This window comes from Amphibalanus amphitrite, unplaced genomic scaffold (assembly GCF_019059575.1).
Source record: "Amphibalanus amphitrite isolate SeventyFive unplaced genomic scaffold, NRLGWU_Aamphi_draft 000401F_arrow, whole genome shotgun sequence".
NCBI lineage: Eukaryota > Metazoa > Arthropoda > Thecostraca > Balanomorpha > Balanidae > Amphibalanus > Amphibalanus amphitrite.
In genome coordinates, this window is record NW_024881895.1 from 458,720 (window position 1) to 479,049 (window position 20,330).

Consider the following 20,330-nt stretch of genomic DNA (forward strand, 5'->3'; position numbering starts at 1 on the left):
AAAAACGGGTAAAATTACAATTTTTGTCAATATAGATTTCATGAAAAGCTTTTGAACTTTTTAGTTCAAAAGCTTTTCATTTCAGGTAGAGAATTTTCGTTTGCACGATCGTTCTTCTCTCATTTTTACCTCGAAATGTCAAGGTCAGAACTTGACCTCACATTAAGGTCATTTCGTGACCAAGATAAATCATGTCGCATATCAGTCGATGCGTTTCGATGAGGTACCTCAAAACAATGATACAATCCACTGTGCATGCAAAAGCCCTGTAGGGCCGGATTTTGGGCCAGGCTCCGGGCCTGCGGGCTCCAACTTGACATCTCTAAACAGGACTTTAGGGAAGGGCAGGACACAGAGTCTGAGCCCTAAGGACAGGGCAGGCACAGGCCATGAAGCTAAGATAAGACGGATACTTGAGGGCTGGGTAGGATGCAGGGTCCGAGGGCAAGGCAAGGCGCGGGTCTGAGGCTATCATTACACAAGGCCGGAGAGTAGTGCAAGACACAGGGCCTTAGAACATCTGATGATCAACACACCTGATGGCAGGGCAACACGCAGGATCTTAGAGCAGGGCAAGAAATAGTACCTAAAGGTAGAGCAAGACATAAGACACAGGTATGGCACAAGGCCCGAAACACCGCCCACGTCTTGTCATACCTTCGGGCCCCGAAGGTATGACAAGACGTGGGCGGTGTTTCACGGACGCTGCTATCAAATTCCGCGAGCTGACGTCATACTTGTGGTAGTGTTTGAGCAATGGGCCTGTTGATGTCTCCATGGAAACCCAATTTGACACGTGTAATAGCAGCGTGCTGCTATCACCGGTGAAACAGGGCCAGGGTATGGGGCCTGAGGGCAGGGCAAGGCTCAGGGCATGAAGGCAGAACAAAGCACGGGTTCTGAGGACAGGTAAGGACACGGGGCATGAGGACGGGAAATGGCACGGGACCTGAGGGCGGGAGACACCACAGAGCCTGATAGCAGGGCAGGGCACAGCGCCTGAGAGCGGGCATGGGACACGAGACCTTAGGGCAATGCAGAATACAGGGCTTGAGGGCAGAGTAGGACACAGGGTCTGATGGCATGGGACGGCACAAGGCCTGACGACAGGGCAGAGCACAGCAACTTAGGGCGAGGCAGGGCACGGGCCTGAGGGCGATACAACGCATAAGGCTTAATGGCAGAATAGGGCACAGGGTCTAAGGGCAGGGCAATGCACATGAGGCCTGGAAGCAGAATATGACAGGACAGGGCCTGAGGCAAGGCAAGGCATCAGGCTTGAGGAAGGGCGCGGGGCCGGGGCATGAGGACATGGGAAGGCACAAGGCCTGATGGCAGGGCAGGGCACAGTACCTGAAGACAAGGCAGCGGCACGGGGTCTGATGGCAGGACGTGTCACAAGGCTTGAGGGCAGAGAAGGGCAGGGGCCCCAAACTAGGGTAGGGCAGGGCACGGGGCCAAAAGACGGGAAGGCAGCGCATCAAAGTTCCAGGCAGAATATATAAAGTATCGTGTTTGAGGGCAGGGCAGAGCGGGGCACAGGGCCTGAATGCACAGCAGGGCACAGGGCCTGAAGAAAGGGCAGGGCAAGGTACAAGACCTAAGGACAGGGCACTGGGCAGGGCACATATCCTAGGGTATAGTAGGGAAGAACATAATAAGGTATATAATAAGGTGTAGCCGGTCCCGTAGCTCAGTTGGTAGAGCGTTGGACTCCGCGTGGTGAGAGCACGCGTTCCCGGTTACAACAGTCCGGGTTCGAAGCGCGACGGGCGCTTGACATTTATGGGCCTCCTGACAGGTATGGTTGCGGTTGGTGGCAGGCCGTAGCCAGGCGAAGTCAGTGAGGGGACCGGCCGTGCGCGGCTATGTGCGCACGTTAAACTTTGGACTCTAAATTCTGCCATAGAACTGGAATTGCGCGATCGGAGGGTAGAGGGCAGGGTCATCGCAACAAGCTTCGCTTAGCGGTGGCTCTGTCCTTGTGAATCCTTCCCATCAAAAGGTTCGGACTAAATTTATTAAAAAAAAATAATAATAATAATAAGGTGTATGACCAAGGGTAGGGCAGGGCACAAGGACTGGAGAGGGCATGTATGTGTATGTACATAGTAAATCAAGGCACAAAGCGATCGGAAAGCCAACATCTTTTACACAGTAAAATACCGAGGCATGTTACTTATTTTTGCTCGCACTTTTCGGCTGAAACCGTGGCATTTCAGTGTGGGACGCAGTGGTCCAAATTTCGCGAGGGCTACGTCCCAAAGGCAGGGGGCTGCGTCCCAAAATGGGACGCAGTCAGTATGTTAAAATATGCTCTGCATTTCAGTGTGGGACGCAGTGGTCCAAATTTCGCGAGGGCTACGTCCCAAAGGCAGGGGGCTGCGTCCCAAAATGGGACGCAGTCAGTATGTTAAAATATGCTCTGATGCTCGTACAGCAGAAGCGGCCAGCAACACCGCAGCAACAGCCAGAAAGTTCAAAATATTCAACTTCTCGGCGATCGAGAGCAACAGCTCGTCCATTGGTTATAATTATCGTGACGTCACGCTCAGCGACCGTCGGCGATCGTCGGATGTTGCCGACATATTGGGCAATTTTTGAACAACCCTGAATAGCATTTGGCAGCACTTCAGCAACCCAGAGCAACAGAAAAGGCTGTCGCCGAGCAACCGATTGCTGGGAGTTGCCAACGGGAGTTGCCCGTGTACAACGGGCTTTATAGTAGGTGTTACTCGTAGCACGCTACCAGCCAGTGAACATCAGCACTGGATACATTTTGCACGGTCTGATTGAGCTCACACAAATATGTATATACTGCAACATACGGTCGCCTCTGCAGTCTCGATGATCCCATATAAATGGTGCCACTTCGTCAACATTTCGGTAGAGGGACTCAACTCCACGGGGACCTTAACGGTGACGGTCGCTATAAAAAAATATACAAACCGTCACCAATCCGTACGAATTGATTTGGCTGCAGAGATCTGCGTGGCGGTCGGTGTCAGGTCCGTTAGGCTCACGGTATAACAAATGACCGCTGCCATGCGGTCTGCCGCCAGATCATATCACGCACCTAATCTGCCGACCCACGCGCTGCGCCTGACCACGGTCATATTGCCCGGATTCGGCCGGGAGCCACCGAAAAATGATCGATTGGAAACGGATTAACGGACCGTCTCGGCGATTGCGTCGTCCATATTTCTTGGTAAATTAGCAAACGCTGCAGAAAATGTGCCGACTGCGTGTCATCGGCAGATTGAGTTGATACGAGGTGACATTTGAATGTGCCGCACGACAGAGAGCCTGTCGCTTTTTATTTGAGACACATCGAAAACTGGCACGCGACTTTCACCCTTGGGAGAGCCTGGTTCATTTCATGTTGAAAGAGTTTCAGTTACATTACCCCGGATAATTTTCAGCTCGAATGGGCCGAGTGATTTTAGGACAAGGCACCACTGGTCGACTGCTTTTCTCATTTTGCCTAATAAGGCATTGTAAACAATGCTGCAAATGTTAATGTAACGAGAAATTACACCACTGTTTCATTCAGCAGACAACCGTAGCGGGTCACCACGATTGGACTAACGCCATAAGAACGAAACAACTTTACAATCAATCAAGACAAGTGCTTATTACCTAAACACTCTGGCCAGTCTCTAAGCTGTGGTCTTCTTATATTATTTCCAAATGATAGACATTTGACGGCCTCGTCAGTGGGCTGACGGCGTTGGGCTAGCGTTAGGGAGGATGATGGCGGTCGGCTCCGGTCAGACGGCGGCACATCAGACACATTTCTGCCGGTCCGCGGAGAGTGTTCCGCCGTATTATACGGCCCGTCACACCGCGTTACCGCGCCGTTACCACAATAAGACACAATGCGGCCGGCGCCTGGAAGCCGTGCATCACAATGCAATTGGCGGCGTCTGTGGTCGGCCAGCCGGCGCCGGAAGACCTCATAAGAAGGCTGGCCGACGGCCGCTCTGGGCTGTGGGGGTGGGGAGGGGATCATCCCCGTGACGAGCGGCGCAGCACGCCTGGGGGAGGGGAGGGTGGCGCCAGTCTCGGCACCAGTCTGGGGCGGCCACGCCGCCTCCGGTCTGCCAGACTGGCCCAGTTTCAGGGAAACTAGCTCCGCGAACTGCTTCATCACTGTGGAGCACAGAAACTACCCAGGGTGACCCAAACGCCCCGAGGCAATCCCGAGGATATCACAGATTTTAAACGCCCTTCCAATTCAGAAAACCGATGGGCTGATCCATATAAATCCTGATTTCTCGTCCAGTGTTGAAGGCGTGACGATGGCGGTGCCCAGCAGGGTGGTGCGGGAGAGCGGGTCGAGGGAGAGGGCGAGGGTGAGGGGCGTGGCGCCGCTGCCGCCCACAGCTCGGTAGCAGTTAATGGGGCGAGGACGTGATACAGCGCCAGTGCCGCGGTTAATGAGGTGAGAGCTGAGATAGCCCCGGCCGGGTGGGAGGCTGGCAAAGATAGCGCCACGCATCCGCCGCCCCCGCTGAGCCGGAACGCTGCCTTACGCGGAGCGGGCATGGGCGTACAGTTTTTCAGTCCTGAAGAAGCGATACTGGATTTCATGGGAACGCCGGGAAGCCGGCAAGGGTCGCACTGAAGAAGCTGAACAAGTTGTGGAGTTATCTGACGTGTCACGTCGGCGAGTGTCACCACTCCTCGGCGTGTGTCAGCTCGTGTGTCAGTGCGTGTCAGGGACGGCGGACGTCTGACAGACACCGCCAGGTGATGGAGAGATAGGAGAGCCACCGTCACCGCCGCCACCGCCGTCCCTCGCTGAGCGGTCACCTCGTGAAGAACTGCGTCCGTCCGCCGCTCGGACAGCACAGGCTGCTCCTTCAGAGGTCAGCAGGAACAGGGAACATCTCCCGGTCTCCTGCCCGTTACGGAACACTAGTATTTCAACATAAGGACGTGGAGTGACGACTCTGGTCTCTCGATAGTTACGTGAGTGTGGTTTATACGAATTATCAAAAGCGGCACGTAAAGAGATTACTATTTTCCTGAATCGATAAATATTCCAAAAGGCCCACTTCGGCGCAGCAAGGTTTGATTTGACCAAGGAATATTTCGATTACAATGACAAAAGAATGCACCAAAAATTAAAGAAACAACAACAAGATAAGTATTGCAAATAAGTTCCGTTCCTTGAACACTATCAAATAATTCCAGGAAATCGTGCCTGAGCAAACAGATATGAGTCGGTGCATCAAAGAAAATCTTAAAACCACAAAGATTGTGTTTCATAATGCTTCCAAACAAGGCTTCGGCAAAGCGATATCACATAACTATCGGTTTTGCTATCAGGAGTCTATCAGATGTTCGGATAACTCGGACTCGATTATGAATTCAGTGGGTATCCCTTGTATTGAATTGTGGAAAACCCCACGAGATGAACTTGATCGTAAAGGAGATGGGAGCACGCGTTCTTGTCGTTGCAAGTGCATATTAGGAATGCTGTTGTTGAAATTTATGCATAGCTGTTCTCTCGACAAAAAACGGGAGTCGCTTGATTACAAGGCGGGCCACTGAACGTTGTTTCCTAATTAGCTGATTAGTTCACATTGCACTTATTATCTAGCGTTACCACTAACAATAGTAAGCCTTGCATTCACAAAGCATTGCTTCATCCAATGTTCAAGTATCCATGATGCCCTCGTTCTCCATCTCTCAGATCGCATGCACCTCAAACGACAGCTAAATACACCTCCCATGGGACCCCTCATCAGCGCTCCACAGTAGTGGGACTAGACAGAGCGCTGCACGCGCCACCGACCTCATCAGCCGAGGAGCGATCACCGGTGGTAGATGAGCGCCCCCATACCCAGTCGCACCCCACTGCTAGGTGAGGCATCCATCACACCTACAAGGCGGCGCATACATCATAGCATTGCCACCGGGGCATGAGGGCAGGACAGGACGGGACGGGACGGGGCAGGGCAGAGGGGGCGTGTTTGGTTCGCTGGTTTGCATGGGAGGATAGAACGAATAACCGAACTTGAGCATTTGGCGTTGGACGACCAGGAGGATGGAAGACCAATAGGCCAGATGGACAGAGATATATGGAAAATATCACAACTGAAACAGCTGATATGAACCTTATTTTGGTGAGAATTTCTGGATCTCAAACCGTGGTAGTTTTACAACAGCGAACACCGAAGTTTAGTGAGTATTATATGAAGTAAATATGTAGATACGAAAAGATGTAGCGTGAAACTACGCACACGTGTTGTGAAGGGAGGACGCAGCACCGAATGACACGGTATGTTGGGGAGAGTAGCTCACTGGACACGGTTTGATACTGAGGCGATACGATGTGAGGCGCTGTAACAAACTGCATTTGGTATGGTGTGACGATGTGTGTCATTTTTTTTTGTAACGTTAAAAAGTTGCTTGACGAAGCCAGGTGGGCAAAAAAAACAAATTTTGAGAAACTTACCATTATTTATATCGAAACAAAAAGTCCAGAATGAGCTTCTTAGAACCTAGCCACCCAATGGCCATTGAACACTTTGGCCAAAAGTCAAAGCAAAATCAGATGGAGACGAAATAAACATGAAAACAATGAATAACAAGCCACGTAGGTACTATGGCGACCAGCCAATGCTTTCGCCTTGTGGTTGGCACACATGGCCATAATGAGCACAAATGTAGCTGGATGGCTGTCGCCTGTCACCCTGATGCTCATGCCGTATTTGCTGTCCAAATGGAGCCTCTCAATCATGTGAATTCGTGTCATTACAATACAAATAGCATACAATCACCGCGTTTCGACTAGAGCTGTTACGAGCTGAATGGGCATGGAAATTGATAAATATCCGGGGCACTAAAACTTGTCGGTGCGGAAATGAAAAGTTTTGATTAGCTGAAACTTTCAACTGTCAAAAAGCAATAACCAGCAGTTGGCTTTCATCTTTAAGAAAGTAATCAGCATCATGACAAATAACGTCACGGTTATGTAGACTTAAATCCCAGTACAAACGAAATTGTGGGCGATCAATCAATTATAAGCAAGGACGTTAGAGACATTTTCGGTGTCTTGCGAATCTCTCAAAGCTCTAACTGCACTCAGCGAAACGACATAAGCTGCTAAACCTGAATCCCAAAATAGCAGACGATTGAATTGTTTCAAAACGCAGTCATGAGTTTGACAAATTCGGCGCACTGACACAGACAAATCACCCTGAATGGGTGCGTTTCGCGCTCGATGCTCGCTCGGTATGGAGGCATTTGTTCTCGTCCGTCAGCCTCACTCAGTCAGAAATGACCTTTCCACATCGACTGGCCGCTGACTGGACCAGCCAGGTCTGCGACTGGACCGTCAAATTCGCCTGTATCAGCACACGTATTGTACCGCCCGCTCGGACAGCCTTCGGTCGGCTGGCCGGGCGGTTTGGACACGGGGGAGGGTCGGCCAGGCGGCCCAGCACAGCGGGAGGTCGGGACCGGCAAATTCCTGGCGGAATTCCATCTCCTGAACGGGCCAGCCACGAGTGAGCGCCCGACGCCGGACACGCGCGTCCAATCCGTCCCGTCAGAAGCCAGGCCGTTTGAGAATGTGGGGACAATCACACGCCCCTCGCGTCTGAGCGTAAACACCACGGTCCACGAGCGACGGGGTGTGGGGGCGAACACACGGGCCACCCGCAGACTCCGTACCACTGAACTCTAATATATACTGGAAGGACCATTGGTGGCTTGTTTTTGTCTATTGATTTCCGCCATGTTGTGTATACCAGAAATATAAATTGCATTACGGTAGCAGAGGTGCAGTTTAGTGAGAGGTACACTTCTCAAAAGTGCTGCTGCTTCATGCTTGCAGTTTGATTGCAGCGATCAACTTTTCAAGACTTTGGTATACACAACATGGCCGAAATCGTTAGACATTCTGGCCCATATACGGCCAAGGTGAGTGCTTCCCCCTGCTCCGTACCCAAAGGGGAGCTGCGGGTGTTACAGGTGGGCTCTGAAAATGCCGCTCACGCAGGTTAGAATTGAGCACTCCTACTGTGAATTTTCTATAAGCAATGATTCCCAGGGGGACAGTGGCCATTAGCTGAAATCATCTTCAATGAGCGGTCATTCGGACACTGTTGCTGGTTACAATCAGCAGCTGAGGATCAGGACAATTCCCACCGTCAACCACAAACCGGGTGGCCTGACATCATGTTCTTCGTGTTCCATCTCCGGCTGTTGCTCAGAACAGTCACGAACGGTCAGTATTACGCAGGCTAACAATCCCAGGGGAATGTCAGACTCCACTCGCTGGCGGCCTATCCGACCATCAACAACATTCCTACGTGAATCTCCAGTGAGCCAAACATGTTATCCAATTTCATTATTTTACCAGTCTTAGCGTGTTGCGATCCCAGACCTATCCTTATCTAATCAACAGCACTTCTCCGCACAAAAAGATACACCCTCGGGCGCATTGCTGCGCGGTATCTGAGCATCGCCTCACGTTCACCTGAGCCAGGTATTGAAACAATTTGTTGGTGCTGACCTCGGTACCCGTTTAGTGGATTACCAATGCGTTCCAAGCCCTGAAGAACAGCACGTCAGCGATGTCTGCGGTGAACAGCGTCACTTTAAACACGTGTTCTACGTGTAAAAAGTGACACGCTGCCCGCGGACAATTAGCGTTGCATGTTGCTACGCCGCCTGTCCGCACTAATGAAGGCTTGCGTCAAAAATTGATATCAACGCACCGTCTCACGCGAGGTGGGGAATAGTGCTGGAAAATGGAGAAGCTCCTGTACATGCATAATGCATATGTATCTTGCACAAAGAGACAAGAAGTGAAGTGAATTCCATTATCAGGTGAATTCCTTCGTGCTAATAATTTTGATGAAATAATAAAAGGCAAATTTTGAAAGGAAGTCCTTGAAAAGCTGCGGAAAAGAACATTCAAAACATAAAACATCTGTATTCTACGTATGTAGTAATGAATCCATGAGCAACGAGCATGCAGTTCAGTTCAACGCCATTCCCATCCTTCACATCCACCTAAGCGTCTGCCGAAGCGACTGACTGACCTGTGAGATGTTGAGCCCGTTCAGCGGAAGACACTGCTCCTCGACCCGCTCCACGGCGCCCGTCCTCTTGGTCTTCTTGGCCTCGAGCGCCAGGTACAGGTCGAGCACGGGCACGCCTCGCGCGCGCACATCACTCTCAGTCAGCATGTTTACCATCAGCATCACCCAGATGGGCCGCTTCTGCTCCCAGTTGCCGGCGATGGCGTTGAAGAGGTAGTCGGCGTAGAGGCCGCGGCCGCGCTGGTCGGCCGTCAGCCAGAGGGGCATCATGTTGCGCACGTAGTCGAGGTGCTTCTCCAGCCGGCGGTAGATGTCTCCGGGCAGAAGCTGCTCGAGGCGCGCGCCGCGCGGCAGCAGCTGACACTTGGTCAGCGCCGATATGGTGTGCTCGTCAGTCAGGTCCAGCTCGAAGAACACCGAGTCGGCCAGCCGGAAGGCGCGCTTCACGTTCTCCGGAATGTGCTCCCAGACGCGGTTATACGGCACGTGGATGGTGCCGAAAAAGTACGACGGTGGTTTGGTGTCGATCCGCCACAAGAACGACGACTGGCGAGACTGAAACAGAGACAGACTGTCAGACGACCAAGCATCGAAAGGCACACGATGTCCTAAGGGTTTATGTCACGCATGAACCGTGTTCTTTTAGCTCTTCTTTACCTGAGCGCCAGAGGAGGAAAGTACGCATTTTTTAACATAGACTAGATTTGTCGCGCATTTAATCTCACAGGTGGACTGAGATATGTGTTGCATTTGCATTATACAACGCACATTACGCGTCCTATCTTGTTTCTTTGTTCATAAACCATGCAAAATGAATGTGACACTTACGGCTCATCACTTGACAGTTTGTAAATACAAACCGTGCATCATGAGCCGTGGGGACGCCTGGTACCTAATTATTCATGCTGCCAACCACGGACGGTGGAACGTGCACACCGTAACAAACTGCATGTCATGTCTTTGTGAGCATCTGTTGCAGAATTACCTACAAGTAGATAACGCAAACATAATGCAACGATACATGGCGGGCATTGAGGAAAATTCACGGCATGCGACATCGCCATCCTCGCGTTTTCTCCGCGCACTTTTGTTCGGGAGCTGGCATTTCGACACCATTCCAGCCAAAAGAAGCGCATCAAAAGACTGCCAGGACTCGGAACGACAGTCAATTGTGGTTCCCGGAACACCGGCCGGGTAGCCAGGTGACTGAATGCATGGCCATCGGTGGTCGCGGGCCGGCTCCGGCTGATACATACAGGATCGTCATTACATACCAGTGCTACCGCCACCGCCGCCGGTCGCTGGCCGAGTCTGCCCCGGCTCCACGGTCAGAACACTCTGCCTAGCACACGTAATTGCTCGGTTTGACAGATCGGAGACCGCCGCGGCGTGCCGGTAGCGCCGACCTGCCGCTGACCCTCGGCACCCCGTCACCCGACCTGACCCCCCGCTCCCGCTGCAGGCCCGGCCCAGTCGCACAGCCGACCGAGCCCGCTCATCAGCCATGCAGTGCGGCGGCGGCGGCGAGTTCTCAGCGCGCCAGTCCGTCAGAGGCCGATCGGACGGGCGCCCGAGGCGAGCGCCGGTAATCGGCCTCTCATTAGGTACCGAGCGGACGGCGGCGGTGCCCGCGGCGACCGGTTAACGGCACGATACTCCGTGCAGAGCCGGCAGTGCTGGTGCTGGTGCTCGCGCAGTGGTAACCACGCTGGTGCTCGCTGGCTCGCGTTGATCAGACGTCAAGGATACTGCGAACCGGAGCGGGGCAGAGAGCGCCGAACGCCGGGCGCAGGGGCAGGGGAAGCCGAACCGAGTCGGGCTGAACCGGGCTGAGCGTGCCGAGAGAGGTGGAACAGATCAAGCCAGGAAGATTCGAGGGGATACTGCAGGACCCTCATAGTCTGTTGGTGCAGTAGAAGGCTTATGAATGTTTCGTTACGACACAGACTAACGATGTCGCTTAAATCACATGAAGAAACGAAGAGCGGCCGAGCACCAATGCCAGATTCTCATCCAGTAAACACATTACCATCCTGTCCTAACGTCCAACCCACACAGTGTTTTTCACTCTTCTACCCGAGAAAGTACGTCATAGCGCTTTCCAAGACACCAAGTGGAGCATTAGCCGGTACCGGCCGACGGCTGAGGCCCCGTGCCGGTGAGACTCTGAGAGGTGGGCCGGGCCTCAGTGGCCACCACGGCGGAATGCTGGGTCATTAATTACGGCCGCACCGCCGGCTCTCACTGCGGCCACGCGAGGTGTACGGACCGTGGGCGGCACCCGGAGGTCAGACTCGGGTCAGCCCGGTGTATCAGACAGGCCCGCACGATACAGGGTGGGTCCTCAGTTCTCACAGGTTCTCAAATATATGAGCAGCGTGGTGAATGGAATTCGTATTCTGGGATTTACATACTCGCCCTTGTTGCAGACATTGCATCATTTGGCATGCCATTGCATCAGACGGTCCGTTCCGCTTCCAGTGCTCTCATTCATTCAGATTCAATTAGCGTGTGCTCATCATGATGGGTGGTTGTTGCACGAATCGTTCCATAATCATTAACCCTCGCCCCGTTGGGGGGGGGGCCATTTTGCCCCCCCCCCCTGTGGTTTTTCCTGAATAGCAAGAAAACGGCGGCGCGCAGCGCCGCCAAATTTTCAGTACCTTCCCGGGCATCAATTTGACACCTTCACACCAAATTTCAAGTCTTAGGTCACCTTAGGTCAGGAGTTATTGAGGTCAAACTGAGGTCATGTTCGAGCAAAAATGAGCAAAAAACATGCAATCTTGAAACGCTCACCAAATCTACAGTTATCAAGCAATTTCAAAGTTCTTTATATGGTCTAGTAGACAAAAAGCGGCGCTACAAAACTGCTATCTCGGATTTTCAAAATTTTGGGTTTTTTGACCCCCAAAAAATAAAAAAATTGATTTTTTTTAGAAAAACTAAAAAAAAATCGAAAAATGTTCCGAATTTCGAAAAAAAAAACCGGAATATATGTGGTAGTCCCTGTGCTCTTCTATATACATACCAAATTTCAGATCGATATCTCGTTTTTTGGCCAAGTTATAGCGAAAAAACTGTTCAAAAATGATGACGTCAAATTTTTGAACTCAATTTTTAGCGATTCTAGACCACGTACGGCAAAACAAAGACCACCATTGAACTCCCCGTGACGAGCTGCATCGATTCGATACCCATTTTATGCAAAAATATCAACTTTGAAATTTGACCTAATTTGACCTGACCTTGACCTGACCTTGACCTGACCTTGACCAAAACGTGACCTAAGCTGGCCCCAAAGGCTGCCTGACCCACATAATCGCATTTGTCATATAAAATGGACCATAAAACATGTATCACACGACACTTTCATATTGTGACCCCCCAGTGACCTGACCTCTGTGACCTGACCTGGTATCAGTGACCTCAAATAGCAAAATATGTGCTTGAAGAACATTTCCCCATCGATGATTTTCAATGAAATTGAAATGCCTGTAAACGGTGAAAATTGGACCTTTGACCTGACCTGTGACGTCATCGGTTTGACCTAGGTCAATAAAATTGGGTCACAAGGTAGTTCCCCGATAGTGCTATCCAACACCGTTTGCCGCTTGTCGCTAGGTTGCGTGGTTCTCGAGATCTTAGGGGGGGCCAAAATGCCCCCCCCCCCAACCGGGCGCGTTGCTCGGCAGAGCCCAACGGGGCGCGGGTTAAAACAGCTATGAATATGCATTAAAAATTCATTTGATTAAAAACGCATTTTGTATTGAGCATCGAAAGAAAACCTATTTGTAAGGTGCATTGACCTTGCGCTAGTATGCGAGACCTGTATCTGTCGTATCTGTCGTATCTGTCCGTCCTTGTGTAGAAACATAGCAACCCGACGTACGTCGAACAGCAGCAGTCGCCCTGATGCGCCCTGTGAACTGATGAGAGCCCTACGCACGCACCACCGTCCCTGCCGCCGGCCTGTTGCCCTGCCGCCCCGCCGCCCCCGCTGCCGCCGCCGATGGTTATCAGCAGTCTGGAGCCATTCTGGCCCGCCTCCCAGTCCGTTTGTCGACTTCCCAGTCCCGACTGCCAAATCCCAGAGCCCAGATCAGGACCTAAGTATGGGGAGTTCCAGGACAATAGGCGGGTGGTGTCTGGCTAACCACCGGTTTCTTAGCCGGAACCGTCAGCGGAACCACGGTTCTCGGTGGAGGCGATGAAGAACAGCCCAAAATTGTTTGTGAATTGTTTTGTGTGAGGAGCCCAAAGATTTTTGAGTGATTTGGAACAACGGTGATCTCTAACGTGTATCGGTATATCGCTAAACGTCCTGAGTTGAGCAACCCTGTTTAGACAACATCCCTCTCTTGCTTTAGACACAGTTAAACATCGGATGAGAAGGACGAAAGCAAAGTTCGTAGAAACGAAAATTCAATGTCGCTACAAAAAAAAAAACAATCGATAATGACATAAGTCTTAGTCTTAACAATCTAATAGAAAAAAAACATTCTGTGGAAAACATTTGAACGACAACAGACAGGGATAAACGAAGATGAGACAAAGGCCTCGACAAGTGAAAAACGTTTTGTCCGTCTTGCAGTTTGCCAGTCAGCCGAGAGCTAGCACAGTCCGACGGCCGCAGTCGGCACAGCCGTCACCGCCACCGACGTTTTTCTGTCACACCAAGACGACAAGTGGAAAAGAGGAAACCGACAGACCGGCAGAGAACTGAGCAAACACGGAGGAAAGAGCCAAAAGAATCACTGAAGGGAGAGTGTTTGAACTTTCAGCCCAGGCTGCCGTTTGTTGATTTTGATTCCAGGGCACTCAACTGCTCTGATGTCTGACTAACAGGAACCACTCAAACGTGTGTATTTGGCGGATGAAACCCCTGAGGAGTGTGTATTTGGCGAATGTTCTGAAAATATTGCATCTCGAGAGGGCAAAATAACTCGGCGAAAGGTCGCTGCGGGAAAATAGAATCGTGCGGTGTGATTTCTGTTTCTTAATCATATGTCTCTGCAGAGATAGCTGCCGATTTCACTGCATTCTTCACTTACCTGCGGGTCACAATAGTCGGGCCGCCGTGACCGACGGGCCTCCGCTCCGCTCAGAGCCACCACAATCACCAGCAGCTGCAACAGAGGCACAACATCGGGTCAGGAGTCTGACGGAGTCAGCAACTCGACCGTCAACACCGAGTGAACGATCAGACAGGTCAGCAGCTGCACCAGTAACACAATGCAGGGTTAGCGGTCAGGCAAAGTCAGCAGTTAGCCTGAAACAGCGGCACAGGGCGCGGTCAGCAGGCTGAAATTCAGCCGCAGTACGGCATGGTTCAGTGGGGCTGAAATTGTGCCGCATAAGACAGCTGGGTCAGCGGCAGAGGGTTCATCAGTACACGATCGTTGTAACGACATGGGATGATCGCACATCGGATGGAATGAGTGGAGGTCCGATGAGGTTGGCGGATATGAATTTGGTCGACCCAGGAGCAATGATTGAGATCGATGTTGAAGCGTGTCAGACGATGTTAAATGAAATGTAGGAGAGTTCGAAGCCATCAGATGGGTTAGACGAGATGAAAGCTGAATATAAAAATGTCAAGAACTTATTGAACGTCAAGCACTGACATGCCCCACATCAAATACCATCAAATGTCAGACGCAGCCGTCTCGCTTTGAAACAAACGAGGTCACATTCGCCAATAACTTTTTGATACGGAATTCAGCGTCGACAACAGTGAAACTCCGGGCTTTGACTGCAAATTCTAGATAGTGTCTAACGACATCAGAGCGGCAAGGAAGTTCACAAGCTCAGCCGGAGAGTCGGAGCAGAGGCTCGGGCATTCACTAGGGTCGAGTCCTGGCTAAGTGACCCCGCCAGGCAAGATATCTGTAAAACGCAGTTCGTGGGCCATTTCTCAGCGGTGCACATCACAAGATCGGGCCGGTAGGTGGATCAAACGGCGGCGCCTCTGAAGTCGAGGCCGCCCCGCGAGGACGATTTATGACCGCCGATGGCAATCTCTCAGAACTGACTGCGACACGGGCGGCGGCACGGGTACAGCGGACAGAGAAGGAACAGGGACGGAGCGGGGGACGGAGAAGAGGAGCGGGACGGGTGCAGGGGACAGACGCCATCATAGGAACAGGGACGGAACAGGGCAAGGAGGAGATCGGGAACAAGGGACAGATGAGACGGAACATGGGACCAGAGGCCCGAGACGAGAACAGGGGACAGAGACACCGAAGGAGACTACTCGAGATGGTCTGAACTGGTAGGACGGTCTCAGCCTTTCCAGAAGCCTGAAGCAACGACAAGGAGATCACAAAATCGGTGAAAGGCTAGCCTGGTGTATAAAGGCAAAGAGGAAGGCATGTTGGAGCTGAAATATCAAAAAGCAAGACTTAACTATGAGCTAGAAAACATCGTTCAGCTTTTTATGCTGGGTAGTGTATAAGGAGAGCACATGGAAGTGGATAGGTCTCAGTAATACGGACGTCGAGGTATTTTATTGGCCGAGAGCTGTAGCTGCTTGTTACAGAGTTGTTCATAAAAACGGATGTTTCAAAATGAACTTTTTATTGTAATTCATTCAGATGTAGGCTCAGAAAATAAAATATTGCTGCCCCGACATATGACAACGTTCCGGAGCATTACCAGACACGGGATATTCACATGATAAGTCACCAGCAGGGGCCCTGCACTCTGGCACCGCAAAGCTGCAGGTGGGCCGATACTAGCGTATCCCAAATAGCAAGGCACCAGACGCGCACATGTTTTCTCGACAGGTGCAAAATATAGGCATCTATGTTTTACCCAGAAACCGATGACAAGACCGGAACTGTAATACACAACGGAATACATATCTAAGTAGACGATAATTCGCATATGTCTGAGAGGTAATAGCGGTTACTGAGTTCAATGCATTCTGACAAACAAATCTACTTAGCCTCCGCTGTCAATACAATGTAAACTGCATATCTTTATTGCATGCTGTCTCGGTCAAGAAATTTTATATTAGGATGACATGTCAAGCAGTTTCATGCAAACGGCAGGCATGAGGAAATAATTACTGTATAGGATTGATAGTATTGCTAAGGTCGCACTAAAATAGCTTCCCTTTGTAAGTACAAGCACCACATTGAGTTTCAGAGACTGCGGTCCACCAACCCGAATTTGGCGTGCGCCCCTGAACCAATCTGGTACGGCGTGACATGTCCCGCGGGAGGAGGGGAACGAACGAGAGAGGAGGGAGGGCGGCCGTCATCAGGCGGGCTAATTAGCGCGCCGAGGAGACGTCAGCCGTCGGCGGCGACAGCTCCGTCCGTCGGCGGCGACAGAGCGAGGTCACGTCGGCAACGACGGAGGAGCGACGGCAGCGACGGAGGAGCGACGGCAGCGACGGCCGAGGCCCAACTAGTTACAGAAGCTGATACAGACTGGCCACAGACGGGGTATTGGAACTCATCAATAGGCACTTCATTCCGGAGAGCAGGGGAGCAGATCCTCCCGCATTGGTCGTTACGCTTATTAGATGTGACGGCCGAGCGTCACCCTCGTCACGGAGGTGGTCAAAGTCACGGCCGTGACGGTCAGTGGACGGTGTCCGCTGTTACGGCTCATTTGGTACGCACAGAGAGAGGGAGAGAGAGAGAGAGAGAGAGAGAGAGAGAGAGAGAGAGAGAGAGAGAGAGAGAGAGAGAGAGAGAGAGAGAGAGAGAGAGAGAGAGAGAGAGAGAGAGAGAGAGAGAGAGAGAGAGAGAGAGAGAGAGAGAGAGACTGCTCTGCAGCCGCCGGGACGAGTCCGTATATATCGATGATGACGGCGATTACAAATGAACTGCGCTCGCCAGCGGTCGGCGGCCGTACGGACGGCGGCGCAGCGGCGCCCCAGTCCTGCCTGATGAATAGTTCCAGTCCGCCGTCAGGAGAAATGACGGTAAATTACCTCACACGGAGACGGAGACACGGCACCTGTCGGACAGAGCTCCGAGGAGACACCGTCGCGCCGTGTCCTCCGGAGCGGTCTCGAGACTATTCGCCACGCCGCTACACCGCACCGTATCCCAGTATGGGAGTCAAGTTAGAGGATTCTAGTAGAGGATTACTTGATAACAAACGAAAGCGCGCTGCCGGCGGGTTCGTCCCCGCCCTCCTGGCTCACCGACTGCGCCGGGATGTCTGGTCGACCGCTGGCGCCTTTTTACCGCGGCCCAGCTGAGCTAACCGGAGGGACAGGCGGAAATCGCGCACAATGCCAGCCGACCTCATCCATCACTCGGGGTGTAAGCCTGACTCGAGCGTCCAGAATCGGTGGCGCTCGTCATGAGGTCTTAATCCGGTGGCGGCGGCCGGGCGATCCCCCGATGGCGGCCACTCGGGTCGCTCCAGGGCCAGCCGGGCGCCGTCGGCCCTTCCCCGTTGTCACAATTTAATGGTCATGAGGCGGGCGGGGCGCAGGCCCGGCCGGACGGCGACCGCAGCCGGCGGCACCTGTGATCTCCAGGCACGGGCCGGTCACGTGACCGCCAGGTAAGGTCACGTGACGGCCAGGTAGGGCCCGGCGCGTCTGGGCGCAGCGGGATATCCGCGGCGGGGTCCCAGTCGGGCTCTGGGAAGGACTCCACGGCGCGGAGTCGCCGCGGAGTCGGTACCTGTCTCTGCCGCGGTGGGACCGGCGCAGCGGCCGCCACAGCTGGCGGCAGCTGGCACTGTTTGCCCCGGGCACCGCTGCGCCAAACACTGGAACAAATTGGTAATGGCACCGACGCCAAACAGGGGGCCACCATTTAAACCACCGGCTCGGCGGCTTGCCACACGGGCTATGGGAGCGGTAAATATTGGCATAGAGTGGTCACTGTCATCGCCGCAGGCCTGCCTCAAGATCGCAATGCGGCACGTCGAGTGCGCACTCCACTGTGTTGGCATTAGCCCGGGAGGCACTCTGTTCTAAATCCGGCACATCTCAAGAGCCCCTGGGAATCGGGTGTGTGTACACAAGGATGCGATGGGCCTTACGGTGTTAAGTGTCCGTATTTCCATCGATTATCACACCAACCAAACCTAGGGTAGGCCATTAGGTAAAACACCAGTCATTAACCATCTACGATTCGTACGCTCATCGGCTACAAACCGTTTACCAGCCGGACGGGTGCCACGCTTCACGGCCGGGCCACATAAATGAGGAGGTCCGCCACCGGCATGGGGACATGTCGCGTGCAAAGGCGCCTCTAATGACACCGTTTAGTTCGTGTAGCATTACCCGTCATCAAAGGGACCATTCAGCTCCGCTCACATCAATCACTTACGGCATTCCAAGCGAGCAGTGATATTAGGCCGCAGCTGGAAGACGGTGCGCTGCAACCGAGAAAAACTCGGGCCATTATTTAGGGTCGTGACAGAAAGTCCACGGAACTACCGGAGCAAGGATTAGAGTCAACTGGCTAGGTCATCAGGGTAATCTTTACAAATGTGAGAGCATTAGAGCAGGGTGTACATTTCAGTTAATAGACGACTTGTTATGAAATGAGGGTACGAGATGTGCTGGCGCCTGGCGGTATATCTTCGCGTCTTGTGAGGGATTTGAACGTCATTGTAAATAGGTGATCTCAGAAAAGATGAAGTACTATGACATTTCACTGCGGAAACAATAAACTTACCATATAAATCAGCCTCGGCAGGGGAGCTCCACTTAGCACCAGTAATCCCATGGTTGTCCCGGCACAAAATCACCCGATCGATGCACCACCTTGTCCGAGCCACTGCCCCATTATGTCCCAGGCACCTCGCACGCACCGCACACTGCCTGGGCACCTCGGTCGCAGCCCCACGCACTCCCCTCCCGGCGGCGCGCGGCGGCTCACTGGCAGTCGCCGGCCGGCCGCTGCACGGCGGACCCGGGCGGCGTGCCCGCGCCCCGCGGCGGTCGGCGGCCGGCCCGCCGACCAATCAGAGCCCGCCGCTCAGCCGGCCGGCCGCTGAGGTCAAGCCCGTGTCACGCAGCGGGGCTAGTTTGCGGCCGCAGCTCAGTCCCCAGCTCTGGGGCCAGTCGGGTCCGATCGGCGGCTCCTATGTTTGGTGGACCGTCAGCCAGCGGAGGCGGCGGCGGCCGCTTCAAAGCGCGTATCGGCGATCTTTGTTGGTGGCGCCCGCGCGGCCGGCGCGGCGCCGGTGCTAAAAAGCAGGCGTCGGAGGCGATTAATGAGCGTCTTGGCGGCGATGATGGCCGATTTGGGCCGGCCCGGGCCGATAGATGGTATCGGCCGCTGACGTCCTGGCCGGTCGGCCGCCCTGGGGCGCCGGTTCGACACGGTGTGTGTTACGGTTAGCGGTGTCACGGCGGCCCTGGGGCGCGCCGCGGCCGCTCCGTATCTGGCATTGACATACTGGGAGAGGTGAGACGCGTAAACCAAACGGCGATGTGCAATTTGGAGTGATGTTTACACTTTCAAAGTTAAATGCATTTTATTGCAATTATCAATGATGATTTGATGAAGAGTATAACATGGATCTCGATTCAGTTAACCTTTTTTCACTGACAATGGAGGGTTTTAATCGGCTCATTTGTTTCTTTCATTACAGTACCATAATTCGTTTTTTTACAGAACAATGAACGTCGGATGATCCTTTCATTTGCAGGCCGAGCCATCAGCCAAGCACTGGCTGCTAAACCATGGTGATCCGCAGTCCGCACCTGAGTGGTAGGCTGCGCCGCGCGGCATTCATGTATTGCGGTACAGCCTATCTGAACTTTGGAAAATAAGACCATCACTACGGAACGGCGCTCCGGCTAAATCATGCTCTGATGGTTTGCTGTCTTTGAGCTCAGGAGATCAGACGGTTCAAGATAAGTTGAATATCACGTGATGTTCGGAAGGGTCTCAGCGAGCAAATTTATAACATCAACATTCAACATCCGACCTAGTGTTCCAGTTCAGAGTTCTTACGAACAATGTCTCATGCCTCATTGCGAAAGTACCAACTTTGAAGATATCCTCTAAATTCTAATACACGTCATTTACATCAATGTATGAACAATGTAGCACATGTCTTCTCAGAAAGTACCGGAAAACTTTTAACCCTCGCCCCGCTGGGGGGGGGGGGGCAATTTGCCCCCCCCCTGTGGTTTTTCCTGAATAGCAAAAATGGGGGCGCGCGGCGCCGCCAAATTTTCAGTAACTTACCGGACATCAATATGACACACCCACACAAACTTTTAAGTCTTAGGTCACTTTAGGTCAGGAGTTATTGAGGTCAAACTGAGGTTAT

At 52.7% G+C, this 20,330-nt stretch overlaps 1 protein-coding gene across 1 annotated transcript in view; it reads right to left on the reverse strand.

Moving 5' to 3' along the window:
* Nucleotides 1-18,937, reverse strand: part of LOC122390580 (metalloprotease TIKI2-like) — a 65,458-nt gene extending 46,521 nt beyond the window's left edge. Inside the window, exons 1-3 of the mRNA XM_043383671.1 lie at nt 18,722-18,937; nt 14,117-14,191; nt 9,063-9,617 (exon numbers count right to left, since the gene is read on the reverse strand). Of these exons, the coding sequence (XP_043239606.1) occupies nt 9,063-9,617; nt 14,117-14,191; nt 18,722-18,772 (681 nt within the window). The 5' untranslated portion in view covers nt 18,773-18,937. The remainder of the gene's footprint in view (nt 1-9,062; nt 9,618-14,116; nt 14,192-18,721) is intronic.
* Nucleotides 18,938-20,330: the final 1,393 nt, after the last annotated feature.